Source organism: Pterocles gutturalis, unplaced genomic scaffold, assembly GCF_000699245.1.
Source record: "Pterocles gutturalis isolate BGI_N339 unplaced genomic scaffold, ASM69924v1 scaffold26564, whole genome shotgun sequence".
In the NCBI taxonomy this organism is placed as follows: Eukaryota; Metazoa; Chordata; class Aves; order Pterocliformes; family Pteroclidae; genus Pterocles; species Pterocles gutturalis.
Genome location: NW_010128954.1, coordinates 16500 through 30216, shown reverse-complemented (window position 1 = coordinate 30216; position 13717 = coordinate 16500). Strand labels below are relative to the sequence as shown.

Below are 13717 nucleotides of genomic sequence, written 5' to 3'. Positions count from 1 at the left end.
CGGTACTGGGGTGAGGGGTTGCTCAGGTCTGGGGCTGGCAATGGGGTTGGCCAGGGAGGACCTGGGGACAGGGGATGCAGTCCTGAGCCAGGGCTGGGGGTCGGCAAGGTCAGGGTAGGGTGGAGGGTGCAGCAGGGATGGTGACGGACAGGGACAAGGACAGTTGGCTCTCTGGGTGACTGTCTCTTCCTGCAGAGCGCCTGAACATCCAGATCGTGTCTGCCCAGAGCTGCACTGGCCTGCTCACGGCCCAGGAGGCCCAGCGTGTCCGGCAGCTGCACGAGGAGAACCGGCAGTTCCTGCGCATCCCGCGGAGGTTGGTCTTGCACAGCTGGGCCTGGATCCCCCTCTGCTGAGCGGGCTCAGCCCCTTGGTGGCTGCAAGCCTGGTAACAGCCTTCTGCTTTGTCAATATCCTGGTTTTGGGGAAGCCACTACGGAGCCTGCTGTAACCTACAGCGCAGGTGCCTGCCTGCCTCATGGGTGCTGCCAGCACCAGCCTGTCTGTCCTGGTTGCATGGGTTTCTTGCCGAAAGCCTGGCACTACTGGAGCTGATGCATCCACGCCACCTAGTACGCATTTCCAGAGGTCTCTTCATAGTGGTCAGCGAGATGAATCCCTCATCTTAAATACCCTACAATCTTAGCTTGAAAAAACTGCTTTGTGAGACTTAGTGTGTATGGGATAGTGTCCTCTCAGCTAGTGGACTTTAGGAGGAACAAGGAACAAAGGCATACTTAAAACTGCTGAAAACAGGTGCAAGCACATCTGAGCTATAACCATCTTGCTGTAGCTGAATGCGTGGTGCTTGTGTTCTTAATGGATGTTTATTGCAGTAATGCAACTGGTCTAACTGTTACTTCTGACTGCTCACTCCAAAATGTGATTTTTGCAGGCCACATTGGGATAGGACAACCAGTGCGGATGACTTGAACCAGGCTGAGAGGGAGAGCTTTCTTGAATGGCGGCGACAGCTTGCCCAGTGAGTATGCTACTTGCGTCTGGGTAAGTAGCTGGGGAGATCTGAAGACACAGAAAGCAGTGGGGTGTATTTATCCTTGCTGGACCTGTAAAATTATAACATAATTGTCAGTAGCTCCCTGTAATAGTTTTGGAAGGCTGGGTAGCCCAGCCACAGTTCAAATACATCTTTGTGGTGAGCTCTGCAAAGCTCTCTTGTATGTGCATGTTCTTGTACTGTTTACAGTTAAAATTCTGCAGGATGGAGTGTGATGTTCTGCTTTTGCCTGTGAAGTGGAGGAGTGGTGAATATGTCTTCTAAGAGCAACAGTGCTGCTCTGAATAGAGTGAAGTGCTGCCAGCCTGCACGCTGTTGTACTGCTTGTGCTGGTCCAGCGCTGAATCTGCTGGCCTGGAGAACTGGGTGGTACTTGGCTCACACCCTGTGGACCCATGCTTGCCCTGAGCAAAGTCGTTCAGGTGGTGAGGCAAGGGTTGTGTAGAGTCATCTCAGGTACCATCCCCAAATTTGTTATTTTTTCCATGTGGTACTTGGCTGAGTAATAACTGCTGGCATTTATGATACCTTCTCTGGTTTATTATTGTGGTTCTGAAATTTCACAGGCAGAGTTTTGATGAGTTTTTGCTCTTTCCATCATTTACCAATTCTCTGTTGGTGTGATCGGGAGCCATTGTGTCACTGCAGAACCAGTGCCGCTGACACCAGTTTACCTGGGTGCTAGTATTTGCAGAACTAGCAGAAATAGTACCTATTGTATGAGTCTGATTTGATAGTGCTCTCTAAAACTCAAGCTTCTTGGATCTAAGGTGGTGTGCTTATTGCCTGATGTGGACCAAATACGACTTCTTTTTTTCTGTTTTGCCTTAGCCTTGAGGAAGAAAAAAAGTTAATTCTGACCCCATTTGAACGAAACTTGGAATTTTGGCGTCAACTTTGGAGAGTCATTGAAAGAAGGTAAAGTATATGTCTCTCTGCTTTTTAAAAGTAATGTTTAATGTGTTTTCCTGAACAGAAGCTTTCGAGACAAGCTTCAAGCATCTCAGAACAGGAAAAACGAATACAGCCAGTAATATTTTATTGCCAGCACTGAAGTGATTTTGTTTTAAAGTGATCAAAATGTGAGGTGAAGAAGGGCGGCTGCTTAGTGGTGCCTGCTAGCTGTCAGCACTGTGATTCTGCAGGTGGTTCACTGCGAGTCTCTGATGGTTCTTTAGATGCTGCTGCTCTTGGCCTCTTCCAGTCACTCTGTGTGGGAGACTTCTTTCAGAATGTGTCTTTGAGGTCTTTTGCCAAGATTAACCCTTTCCCTTCCTTCTCAAGCACACAGCTGCAGCCTGATGTTCAGGGGCAGGAGGCACGGGACATCAACTAAATAATGTCGGGAAAGAAAGAGTCTCTTGGTCTTTGGCCTCTTGCCATGCAGAGAAATTGCAGCAGTGCACAAAAGACAACGGCCTGTCGTATCACAGAAATAGCTTTGTTCGTGCTGCTGAGCTGTAATACAATAGGAGTGCTATCTGCTACGTTAATCTAACTGGGGCATTTAATTTCGCTAATAATTAAGTTTGAGATCATCTCGTCTGATTTTCCTAAAATTGAAAAATACTTCACCAGTGAGGTCATGGTGAGCTGGTCTTTTCACAGAAGTGACTTTGTACTGGGTGCTGCTAGGCCTTTGGCTGTGAGAGGGCTGGGTCAGAAGCATCCACTGTAGGGTATGATGACGTGCAGTGTGAGTGTATTGTGTGTTTTGAGGGGGCTGGGATGTGTTAATGTCCTGATGTTCTTGTTGGAGCTTTTTATTTCACGTAGAGTCAGGATGCTGTCGCAGAATCGAACAGGAAAGTCATCCAGGCCCTTACCTTTCCAGATAATTTGATCTGTTGTCAGCCTTTTCTTGTGTTTACTTCAAACTAGCTCCCAGGGGTGCGATTCAGTAACTTCCCTGTATCCCATTCGAATAGCATGGTTTCAGCTTTCTCTTGTATTGATCTTCGAATTTCTGTAGCTGCTCAGTACTTCTTTGTACCCATGTGGCTTAAATGACTCCCTTGGGGGTTTTATTGATTTTATTTTTTTTTTTTTAATATATAACCAACTGCCTAGTGAGGCTTGAAATTCTTCCATTCAACCTGTGGCATTCTGAAGCTGTCCTAAGTTAACAGAAATCCATGTCAAACAAACAGAATCAGTATGTGATAAACAGTATTTTAAATTACTTGCCTGGAGAAGTTCTAGTGGAAGAGGGTATAGTCAGATTTTCCCCCTCCTTTTGAAAAAAGAAGCATGGATGTGTCTGGTATCTGAAGCTGGTGCGTTTAATTTGTGTGTAGAACTGATGAGTCTGGCTCACATATGTGGTGGCAACCTGGTGTCTGGACTTGGAAGACATTTCCTAAAAGCATACATGCAAGGCCTTACTTGCATGGAGGAGCAACTTGTTTTACTGGATTCTAATTCTTTCACTGTTCTGTGCTTTGTGTGACAAGAAGAGCACAAAATAAATTTTGAAGATGCCAGACAGCAAATGCTTGGCATCTGTAAGTCATCTGTGGGTGACTTTGTACATCTTGCTCCACGCAGAGGGGACAACAGTGTTCCAGAATATCTCGCTGTGTAGGAAAACCACCTCTTCCTCTCTGTAGTCACTCCACCATAGTTGGGGGATGAGAATAGACAGAAATAAAGTTACGTTATTGCCGTTTTTAATAACATTGTAAAGGATAGAATACCCCTACTCTGCTTCTTCCCTGCTGAGCGTTTCTGAAGGGTAGATGGACTGGCAAAACTCGCATGCTTCCTTTCCTCTTGCTGGCCATACAGGAGAATTAACCAAGTGAGGCAGAAATACTGTGCAGCAGTACTGGCTTGTGGCATAAGCATGGCTCTGCTGGGTGCGTGTGGGATGCTGAGATGCTTTGTTCATTCAGTAAAGGAACTTAGTAGGATAATACAGCTAAAACCATTAAAATTCTAAGCAGATCCTAAAAGCAAGTAATGTACTGTATCTTGCTGCTTTCTTTGAGGCAAGGTAAGAAAGAGTACTTTATGAGGCTCTCTTTTATTTTTGCAGTGATATTGTAGTTCAGATAGTAGATGCTAGAAACCCCCTTCTGTTTAGATGCCAAGATCTGGTAAGTAAACCACTTTCTTGAATGCTGTCTTCATTTTATTTCTCAGAGTTATATGATTTATTTTTTGTTTAACACATTCAAATACCTTGAAGCTGTTCTGCTTTTGTGCCTAACTGGATATCTTATTTATTTATGCAAGTGTTGGGGCATCAAATTATTTTTCTTCAATGCTTTTTGATATTTCACACAGAGTATTGCAGATTTAGAGGTAGTTCTTTAAATGTTATACTGCAAATACTATATAGCTCCTCATTACCTGCTAGAAATTTCCACACTTAAAGGAAGTGTTTATGTTTAAAAGCATGGTGGAATAAAAATGGGTGAGTATTACTGTGCTGAAAACAAAGGATCAAGAATTTTTGAAGTGACAACTTTGTAATGATAGACTATAGAACAATGTACATCAATGAGATAGGAAATTGCTCAAATCGTTGATATTTGGAGTTCCTGCTGTGAAGTGCTGATTAATATCTTGTAGCATTAAGCAGACAAAGCATTTGCACACGTGGCCCAAAACAACCTATGTTGTGGTAGTTGTGTGCTCCATTTTGTTCTTACAGCTGTCTGCTAAACACCAGTTCCATCTAGGCTGGGAGATGGTAAGCTTGGCTGAATTTGTATGGAGCTGGATGGGTGGCTTGTCTTGCTGCTCTTATATCGCCTTGGGAGGAGGAGGAGTCTAAACCAGGGTATGAACTGATCCTTCTCTTGTTTTCTTCAGGAAAGTTACGTTAAGGAAGTCAGCAATGACAAGGAGAATATGATTCTGATAAACAAAGCAGATTTGCTGAGTGAGGAGCAGCGGGCTGCTTGGGCACAGTTCTTTGAGAAAGAAGGCGTTAGGGTGGTGTTCTGGTCAGCTTTGGCAGAGTGCAAACGGCTATCCGGAGAAGCAAAGGTACGGTAGATGGCCGGTTCCAACTGGATGTATGCTGGCTGCCTCGGGTAACTTGCTTTGCAGTTATGCTTGTGATATACCTGAGCATCTTTCTAGGAAAAGCACAGTCCTTGTATTGGGGAAGGAGTACTCTAAGGACCTGTGCAGCTGTAAACCAGCATTTTAATGACTGATTTGGAGACAAAAGTGAGGAGAGTAAAATGGTGAAAAAAGTGGTCCACCCTTCAGTCGCTGTTTGTAGTTCTTGCAATTTCTCTTTCAAGGTTAATGACTTGATAAATAATGCTGAACTAGAATGGAAATTTCTTCCTTGAGGCTGCTGATGAATAGCTACAGAAACAGCCCTTGCAGATCTGTTTGCAAACTCCTAGCTTGTTGAAAGAATTGGAATCCTTTCCAAAACAGATGCTGTGAGGGACTTGGTTATCTATTTAGAGGATTTTTCTCTACCACTCTGCCCAGTGGAACAAACTCTGCTGCTGCCTCAAGTTATGTGTTATCAGTAAATGCCACTTTTGGGTTTTACTGGGTTCATCAGTTGCAGCCATCGCTATTCAGCTATGGAATATCCCGTATCTCTTTTCAAAAATACCTAATCTGTTCAGCTGGTTCACAGCTCTTGGGTAAAATGTTTTTACAGATTGATTTAAAAGTCAGACTGAAAATGTTAGGTCATGTTTTATTTTTTGGAAAGAAAGTTCAAGATAGTATTGTTATGAAAAGGTCTTTCTTTTTAAATATGAGCTGTTCACGGAGATGAAATGAAAACAAGACAACTTGAAATTATTTTAATTAAATATTTAGACTGGAATCAAAATGGATTTGTGTTCTGAACACTTTGAAAAAAATACATTCATTCATATTAGTAGGAACACTCAATAATTTAAAAAAAGATTTTCTAGACTCTGCTGCTGCTGTGTGTCAGGGTGGTGTGGTGTGTGCATATTCACAGTTGTGCTTCTGCAGAGAAACCTCTAACAACTTCACAATGAAGCTAACAATCTGTCTTGGAATATTTTTGTAATTCTCCTAAAATAGGCTAGTTATTTCTACATCCTACTTAAGACACCCTAAAAACATGTATGACGTTGTCAGGAGTGAGTTGCCAGTCCTTAGGATCTGGCTGATGAAAAGATAGGTGACTGCACTGCAGCAGCTGCAGTCAACAGCAAGACTTGGTATTGTCTTTACATTTCACCTGTGAAATACTGTTCACACAGGAACTAGACACTGAAGATGTAGCAGAGGACCTGAGTGGTCCTGAAGATGAAAGGTCCAGTCAAGAAGACAACACAGAACAAGATAGTACAGAAAGCACATCCACAGGCAGTGCTGTGCAAACTGTAAACCAAGTTCTGGTTAGTGAGGATGGCAGTAGTGATGAATATGAAGACTGTGAAGATGATGAAGAGGAGGCCTGGCAAACCTGTTCTGAAGATGAAGGTGGGGACAAAGTAAATGCTATTGTTTCAGAGAGGATGGAAAGCAGGACTGATGGTGCTGTAGTACAGCACTTAGTGCCGGAGCAGAAAAGGAACATCAGGAACTTCAGCCATCTGGTACAGAGAGATGAGCTGCTGGAGATATTCAAAACCATGCATAATGGACCAAGGGTGAAGGATGGGGAATTAAATGTTGGGCTGGTAAGTTGGACTTTGTGCTTAAATGGCACTTGCTTAATCTACATTTTAATTCCATATGCCTTCCATGGGAAAAATTAAGCCTGTAGCCTGGCTTCCTCTATGGGTAAAAATATGAGCAAGCGTAAATCACTGAGGGTTTTGTGCAAAGATTAATTCTGAGGTTCCTGGAGTTCAGTGTTGCCCACTGCTTGCCTTAATTTTTTTAGTACATTTTATTAAAGTACTTCTGTGTCAGAGCTCTGCCAGTCTTCTGGCATCACCCTGCCTGATATCGCTCTTACCATTCCACTTCTTTGTCATCCAGGTGGGTTACCCTAATGTTGGCAAAAGTTCAACCATCAACACAATCCTTGGAAATAAGAAGGTGTCAGTGTCTACTACACCAGGACGTACAAAACACTTTCAGGTATTGCTGACAAAGTGTGTTGATCTTTTTATTATTTCTTTTTCCCCAGTGGAAGAGAGCATTGTTATGAACTAGTTGCAACAATGTGGACTCTCTGAGAACTCTGCCAGCCTGACCTCTGCCTAGCAGAGTAGGCTGGAGAGGGGTGGGCTTAATGTATATAATTTTGGAACTTCAGCAAGAGTTTGGAAGCAAGAACTACAGTCTGAGAGTCACTCATAAGAGCTGCTGTGCAATCGTAGATATTTTCAGTCTCCTGATTTTATTTAGGTAGCTTGGCCCTTCTTTTTTTCAACACCAGTCATGAGAAGAGAACCTCTGAAAAGTGAGTGCTCCTCTGAATAGCTTAAAGTCAAGCTTTCAAACTATCCTTGTGTACAGTCGGTGCTGTAAGTCTAGTTATGCTGCTGTTTTCATATTGATCAAACTCTTAATTTTGAGGTAGCAAATCCGATGCTATAATGAGCATTGTGGGATTTTTACTTGTGCAATCTCCTGCCTGTTTCAAAAGGTCCAACACAGTTAAAGGTTTCTGGAGTGCTTTTTTCTCTGCCATCAGATTGGAGAGCTGAAGATCTTGCTTCCCCCATCTGGACAACTTATTTATGAACTTTGGAAGTGCTGCTGTCTTCCACATCAGATTTCCTTAATTCATTGGCTGGGGCCAGCAGGGCAGATGTCTGTGTTAGTAGAATTTCTGCTTATTCTCATTTGCATCTATGTTTCACCTATGCATTCATTTTTTTTGTTCCTTTTTCCTCCATGGACACTGACTTGCCTTGGTGAACTAATTGGTTATTTATTGTATAGACCCTGTATGTGGAGCCTGGCCTGTGCCTTTGTGATTGCCCTGGTCTGGTGATGCCATCTTTCATCTCTACCAAGGCAGAAATGATTTGTTCTGGAATTCTGCCTATAGACCAGATGAGGGACCATGTCCCACCCATTTCTCTAATATCCTTTGCATGAGGTTTGTCAGAGTGTCTGCAAGCATTGGATCTGGAGTACGCAATGTAGCGTGTTCCAGCCCTGTTAGGGGCATGCGTGCTCATGTGTTGAGGGCGGTGGGGACGCACATTGGTAAAACAGCCCTGCTGTGTTGGGCTTTCCCCGTCTCATTTCAAGTTTATTCTGTTGTCAGACTTGCTTCATTTTTCTGGTTTGCGACAAAATCCAAAAGTCATTCTCAATGTGTGCTCTTGGAGTGACTAGGGCAAGATTACTTGTGTATCTGAAAATCACCAGGTGGTTTCCTTCACTAGCTTATGTTTGCCAGCATATCCCACGAAACATTTTGGAAGCAACCTATGGAATAAATATCATAAGGCCAAGGGAAGATGAGGATCCAGATCGAAAGCCAACAGCTGAAGAGCTGCTAACAGCATACGGATGTGAGTAATGATCCCTTTAAAGTCTATCACCTACGTTATGTGTGTGGTCCTGAACACAGCCTTAAGAGAACTTTTTAAAGCTAGGCTGTACTCAGGTTAGTCATGCATTGAACCTCTCCATTAGGACTTGCCCTCCTCTCAGGAAGGGCCTTTGTTAATGGCTAATCTCGTGTGTTGCAGTGGTGCTTTGCCAGTTTTGTCTGACAGATGTAGTGATTGTGTTGAGGGTGTTAGTGAGATGCCCTGCCCGTCTGTGTAGTGTGGTGCTCTCATCCTTTTAGATACTTCCCATCAACTGTATCTTGAATTAGACTTTGAAGAACACTGTGAAGGTTTATCTCCCTTGTCTGATTCTCTGATGCAGTTAATCTTCTCTGGCCTTAAAACAAACAAACAAAAAAAAAAACCCAGCAGGTTTTCTGGTGACAGGGAGATTATGTCAGGTCTTACTGTTCCTTTCAGGTTAGGATGCTTCTGCAGCACCTCTACAGTCAGCAATTTTCCCCTTTCCTCCCTGCTTTCCCCAATAGAAGCCTTTAAGGTTTTTTTGAGAGAGGATACAAATGTGCAGTTAGGCAGTAGAGAAGAATATGTTAATACTCTTGTTGTACTGACACAGAATGTGCTTTGGATTTGTCTTCCAGATATGAGAGGCTTTATGACAGCTCATGGACAGCCAGACCAGCCAAGATCAGCTCGATATGTGTTAAAAGACTATGTCAGTGTAAGTGCTTCCTACATCTGAGGTTTTTTTTTCCTGCTAGGAGGTCAATTGAAGGTTTCACTGGAGCAGGAGGGAGCACAATCAAATGAATTCTGTTTCTCTTGGTAAAATCAGCATATATTAGATCACTTTTTAAGTTGGGATATTTTTATGTTTTAAAGAAATAAATGAAATTTCTGCTGTTGTTTACTCTTGATGATTGCTTAAAAATAAAGTGCTAGCTAAATAAATTATCGTATCTCTAAAACAAGCAGCAGATATTCAATAAACCCATTTTGTATAGTTGCATCAGTATTTGGTGCTAAGGACTGCAGTTATGAGCATTGTAGTACTGCGTGCATCTACAGCACCTCTCAGCAACTTACTGTGGAGTATTTCTTAACAGGATCCTCCAGTACTCCTGAGAGTTTTGCACTGTATTGTTTGCAGCTGGATGTTGCAGCTGGAATTGGTGCTTTGAAGTGGAGGTAGAATGGTGCTTTAGCTTAGAAGTCAAGCCAGTTGTTGCCTGGAGGAGAAATCAAGTTGTACTGATAGTCTGCCAGTGTGAACGCCTGGATTTCAGGGCTCTTCTTAGCTTTGGAGCTGTTTGCTTTTCTCTTTGGGTCTCTCTCTGAAGTTTTTTGGTAATAATTGTATCCCATTGCTTTACAGGGGAAGCTGCTATATTGCCATCCACCTCCTGGCATTGACCCAAGTGCTTTTCAGCACCAACATCAAAGATGCCCAGAGAGCAGAACTGTGCAGGCCAGTGGACAGGTGAAGCCTGAGAAGAATACCAAAGCAAAACAAATTGAAAATGTGGTGGACAAAACATTTTTCCACCAGGTAAATTCTGGAGGAGATTTATTCTAGGAGTTTTTACTGCAGCACTGGTGTGTCGTAGTTACTGGAAAAAATAGCTTTGAGGATGCAGGGGTGCTGGGCTGTTAATGGTGTTAGATGCCTTGGCATCTGCACATAACTTCTATCCAAGAGCGCTCTGTTCTTTTTATTTTCTCCTAAATCAGTGGGAATGTCCTAGGTGACTGAAACATAGCTAATGAGGTGCACGTAGGTGATTTTCAAAAGGTCAGCAGGGTGACCCTCATCATTATGGGCCTAACATCAGTCTTGAGCAAACAGGAGAGTGACTGGGAAGAATGACAAAGAAGGAGGGTGGTGCAACCAACCAGGAACATGGTTTTGGACTAACAGGTCCTTCAAACTAACTTTCTTTTCTTGAGAGGATGTATTTAGGGGACATGACAAGCTTATGTAAGACAAATGATTTAGTACTACATGGTGGTTTTAACTCAGAACCTGAAATCAGATGAAAAGAACACAGAAACAGATTTAAAATCTAATTGAGAAATCTCAAAATGAAGCGTAAAATGGGAATTTCTCTTGTATGCTTCTTGTTAGGTCTCACAGGGATCTGTTTTGTCTCTACACTACTGAAAAAATTTATTAATGACTTGTAATGAAATGTCAAATCCATAACTGATTAAGTCTGGATAACAGACAAAGATCAGAACAGGGTGTTTAGCAGTGGAGAGGACGGGTCATAGATAGTGTGATCTGTTCTGCTTGGTTAGCTGGATATGAACACTACTTGTTTCAGCACAGCTAAAGATAGTCATGCATTTTGAAAAGAAGAACTCGGGCCCCTTTCAAAAAACAGTGAGCTGTTTCAGAAACCTATGACCTGAAAAGAATTTTTGGGATTACCAGGCTCTTCCTCTGGCTGCCCAAAGTGCTGGCATGAGCTGTGAGCCCCAGCAGTGCTACCCACGCTTCAGACTTGAGCAAGTTATTTTAGTCTCTGGCTTTCACAGACGCCAGATGTATTTGCAAAGACAATTGGCTGTGTGCAAAGCAGAGACTGTGAGAATCAGTCCTACCGCTGTAGCTAACGTCTGTTGGAGCTTGGTGTCTGGTCAATGTGCCGCCTCTGCTTGCAGTGGTAGATGCTGAGGACCTGGCACAGCAAGGCATGGCTGCAGACAGAACTGGAGCGTGCTGGTGGGGTTTGACTCTGCTGCGTGGCGTGACCTTTCCTGCAGCTCTGGAGCTGGGGGCTGAGCAGGTCTTGATGGGTTTGAGCTTGCCTGTGTCTGCTTTTATTAACATAGTTGCTTGTGGTTAAATATCTTCTCATTGCTCACCAGTGGTTACATTTCCTCTTCCAGGAGAACGTTCGTGCCCTAATGAAAGGGGTCCGGGCTGCAATGGGATACCGGCCTGGCAGCGGCCTCGTGCCTGTGACTACACCCAATCCTGCAAATGTGGCAGGAAAGCCCTGGAAAAAACACGGAAACAGGAACAAGAAAGAGAAAATTCGCAGGATCACTAAGCACCTGGAGGCTTAGCGTGACAACGGTATCTGGCCTTTCCAGGGCGGGGACTGCCCTGTCCTGCAGGCCTGAACTGAGGGGAAAAAAAGGATAAGTGGGCATCACTAGCTCACCTGGGAGTTCCGTGCTGTGGGTTGGCCTGGGCAGGGGATAAGAATGGGCTCTGATAGTTGGAGCTCATCCCTTCTGAGAACAAAAGAGACCTGGCTGTTCGTGATATCTGGAAGCCAGCCCAGACATGTGACTGCCACTGAAACATCCTTTCAATGGGTGCAGATAGAGCCAAGCAACAATGGTTTTTCCTTCCATAAAGGCTGTATTTTATAGCTGCTGGGATCAAAGCAAGCCCTGTAAAACTGACTAAAATCTTTAAACAGTTGAATCTCAATGACTGATGTTTGTTACATTTTGAGACACTACTGCTCATCTTTTTTTTTAAGCTTGTTTGTTGATTTAACAGAACACTTTAGTGTGTTGAAAAATGATGTAAAATGATCTTTATTGCCCTCTTCCTTCTCTGCCATACCAGCCCTATTCTGTAGAATCTGGTACTGAAACCACTCCCTATCTCCCAGCTTAAGGCAGAGCAGAGCACAGCACACCCTGAAAGGAAAGTGCTGCTTTTATGTCCTTCAAACTGAGCTGGTATCAGTTGTTTTTCTGTGTGACTTCCCATTGGTATTTTAAAACATTAGGTCTGTGTGACTGACCAAAAATCAGTGCTAATTTCTCCTTAAATATATTTAAGATTTTACTTCCTATATGGCATCATGTTGTGTCTCACTGACCTGTTAGGCATTGACCTAGTCATGGAAGTGTCACAATAGCAGATTTAATGCATACATTAGTATTTGACACTAAGAAGAAGTACTTACTTGGGGTCAGACTTAAGTGAGATTTAATCGTTGGTCACCCTGCTGAGAAAATGTTTGTGTGCTTGATCAGTGCTCTTCATGGCTAGTCCAGAGCAGGGAGTAATGATAGGACTGGAAAGACTTGCAAAGACAGATTGTGCTTTGTTTTTTAGGTGGTGAAGCAGAGTAACAGATAACGCTGGTCTCTGATACTAAAAAAGGGATTGCTGTCTTGTAATTTTGTACTTTCCAGGCCTTAAGTGTGGATGGAGAGATGAAAGTGACTGCTGAGCAAAGCCACAGCAGATGTGGGGCACTCGACCAAGCCGGTTTTGGCTTTGTGACCCTTTGTCTGCTTGTCCTGTACAGCCAATCTGCAATGTGTGTGCAGAGGGTCCCCTGACAGCAGAGCTCTTGCCTCAGTTCACAGTTCCCTTGGAGTCCCTGCTTTCAAGTTCTTAATTGTCTCTGGAGGGAAGATATTTCCTTGTAAAACTAAAGAATAATTATACTGAATTAATGTGGTCAATAGTATTTTTAGTTGGTGTACCATAGCAGCAAGTAGATTCTCAGGAGAGACTGTTTAATCTGTTTCTCTGTGAGAAAATTGTTTTTGCCTTTGTTTCCTGGAGAGGTTGTACTCTACCCGAATCAGTTTCTGAGCAGACTTCCCCACCCTCCTTGGAGGGATGGTTTCTGCTTTTGTCCTTTGTAATGTGTTAGGGACGCGATTACTCAGAAACGCCCTTTTCTTTTTGTCCTGTCTTGTGTGAAACTATTATCTGTCAAATTACCTGTCAAATTGAAGTTGGGGTATCCTTTACTGAAGTTTCAAAATACTTCTTCTATTCTATTTCTCTCCTTTCAAAGGTTTTTGATTTCTTAGTTCTTGTTGCACATACCTGGATTTTCTTCTTTTGCATTCTCAGCCCTTTCTTGCCAGCTGAGTCTCCATGAGCCTCCTTGGTGGACAAGCTGTGTCCTGGTATAGATCCTTCCAAATCTAGTGACCAACAGAAATCCCAAGGGCCTGAAGCTGGGATGACTGCTTGATGCTTGCAGAAACCTTTGTTTGCAAGACCTGCCAAACCACTTACAGCGGTTGTATGAGTGAGTGGAGGATAATGTAAATACAATTGAGCAAATAATGTTTGCTCAGATTTTTTAAATGCAGACTGCTCCTTGCTGAGCTAAAGGACTCTTGCCTTGATAGAAGAAGGACCATGAATGAGAGATGTGGATTTAAAGACTTGTTAATATTTTATGCTGCTGTTGAGCAGTGGGCAAACTAGGTAGTAGGTGAGGATAGTGGTTAAATGAATGCTTTCCTGTGGTGGTTTGGTCTGCTG

At 43.3% G+C, this 13717-nt stretch overlaps 1 protein-coding gene across 1 annotated transcript; it reads left to right on the top strand.

Annotated features, from left to right (window-relative positions):
• Positions 1 to 195: 195 nt before the first annotated feature.
• LSG1 (large 60S subunit nuclear export GTPase 1) lies at positions 196 to 11790 on the top strand (the record flags this gene model as incomplete). Its single annotated transcript, XM_010079803.1, is given in 12 exon segments — positions 196 to 316; positions 896 to 982; positions 1850 to 1936; positions 4056 to 4116; positions 4838 to 5014; positions 6235 to 6657; positions 6962 to 7063; positions 7874 to 8033; positions 8326 to 8454; positions 9099 to 9178; positions 9833 to 10006; positions 11350 to 11790. Coding segments are annotated over 12 exon segments (1781 nt in total), but the record flags the coding sequence as incomplete, so codon positions are not given.
• Positions 11791 to 13717: the final 1927 nt, after the last annotated feature.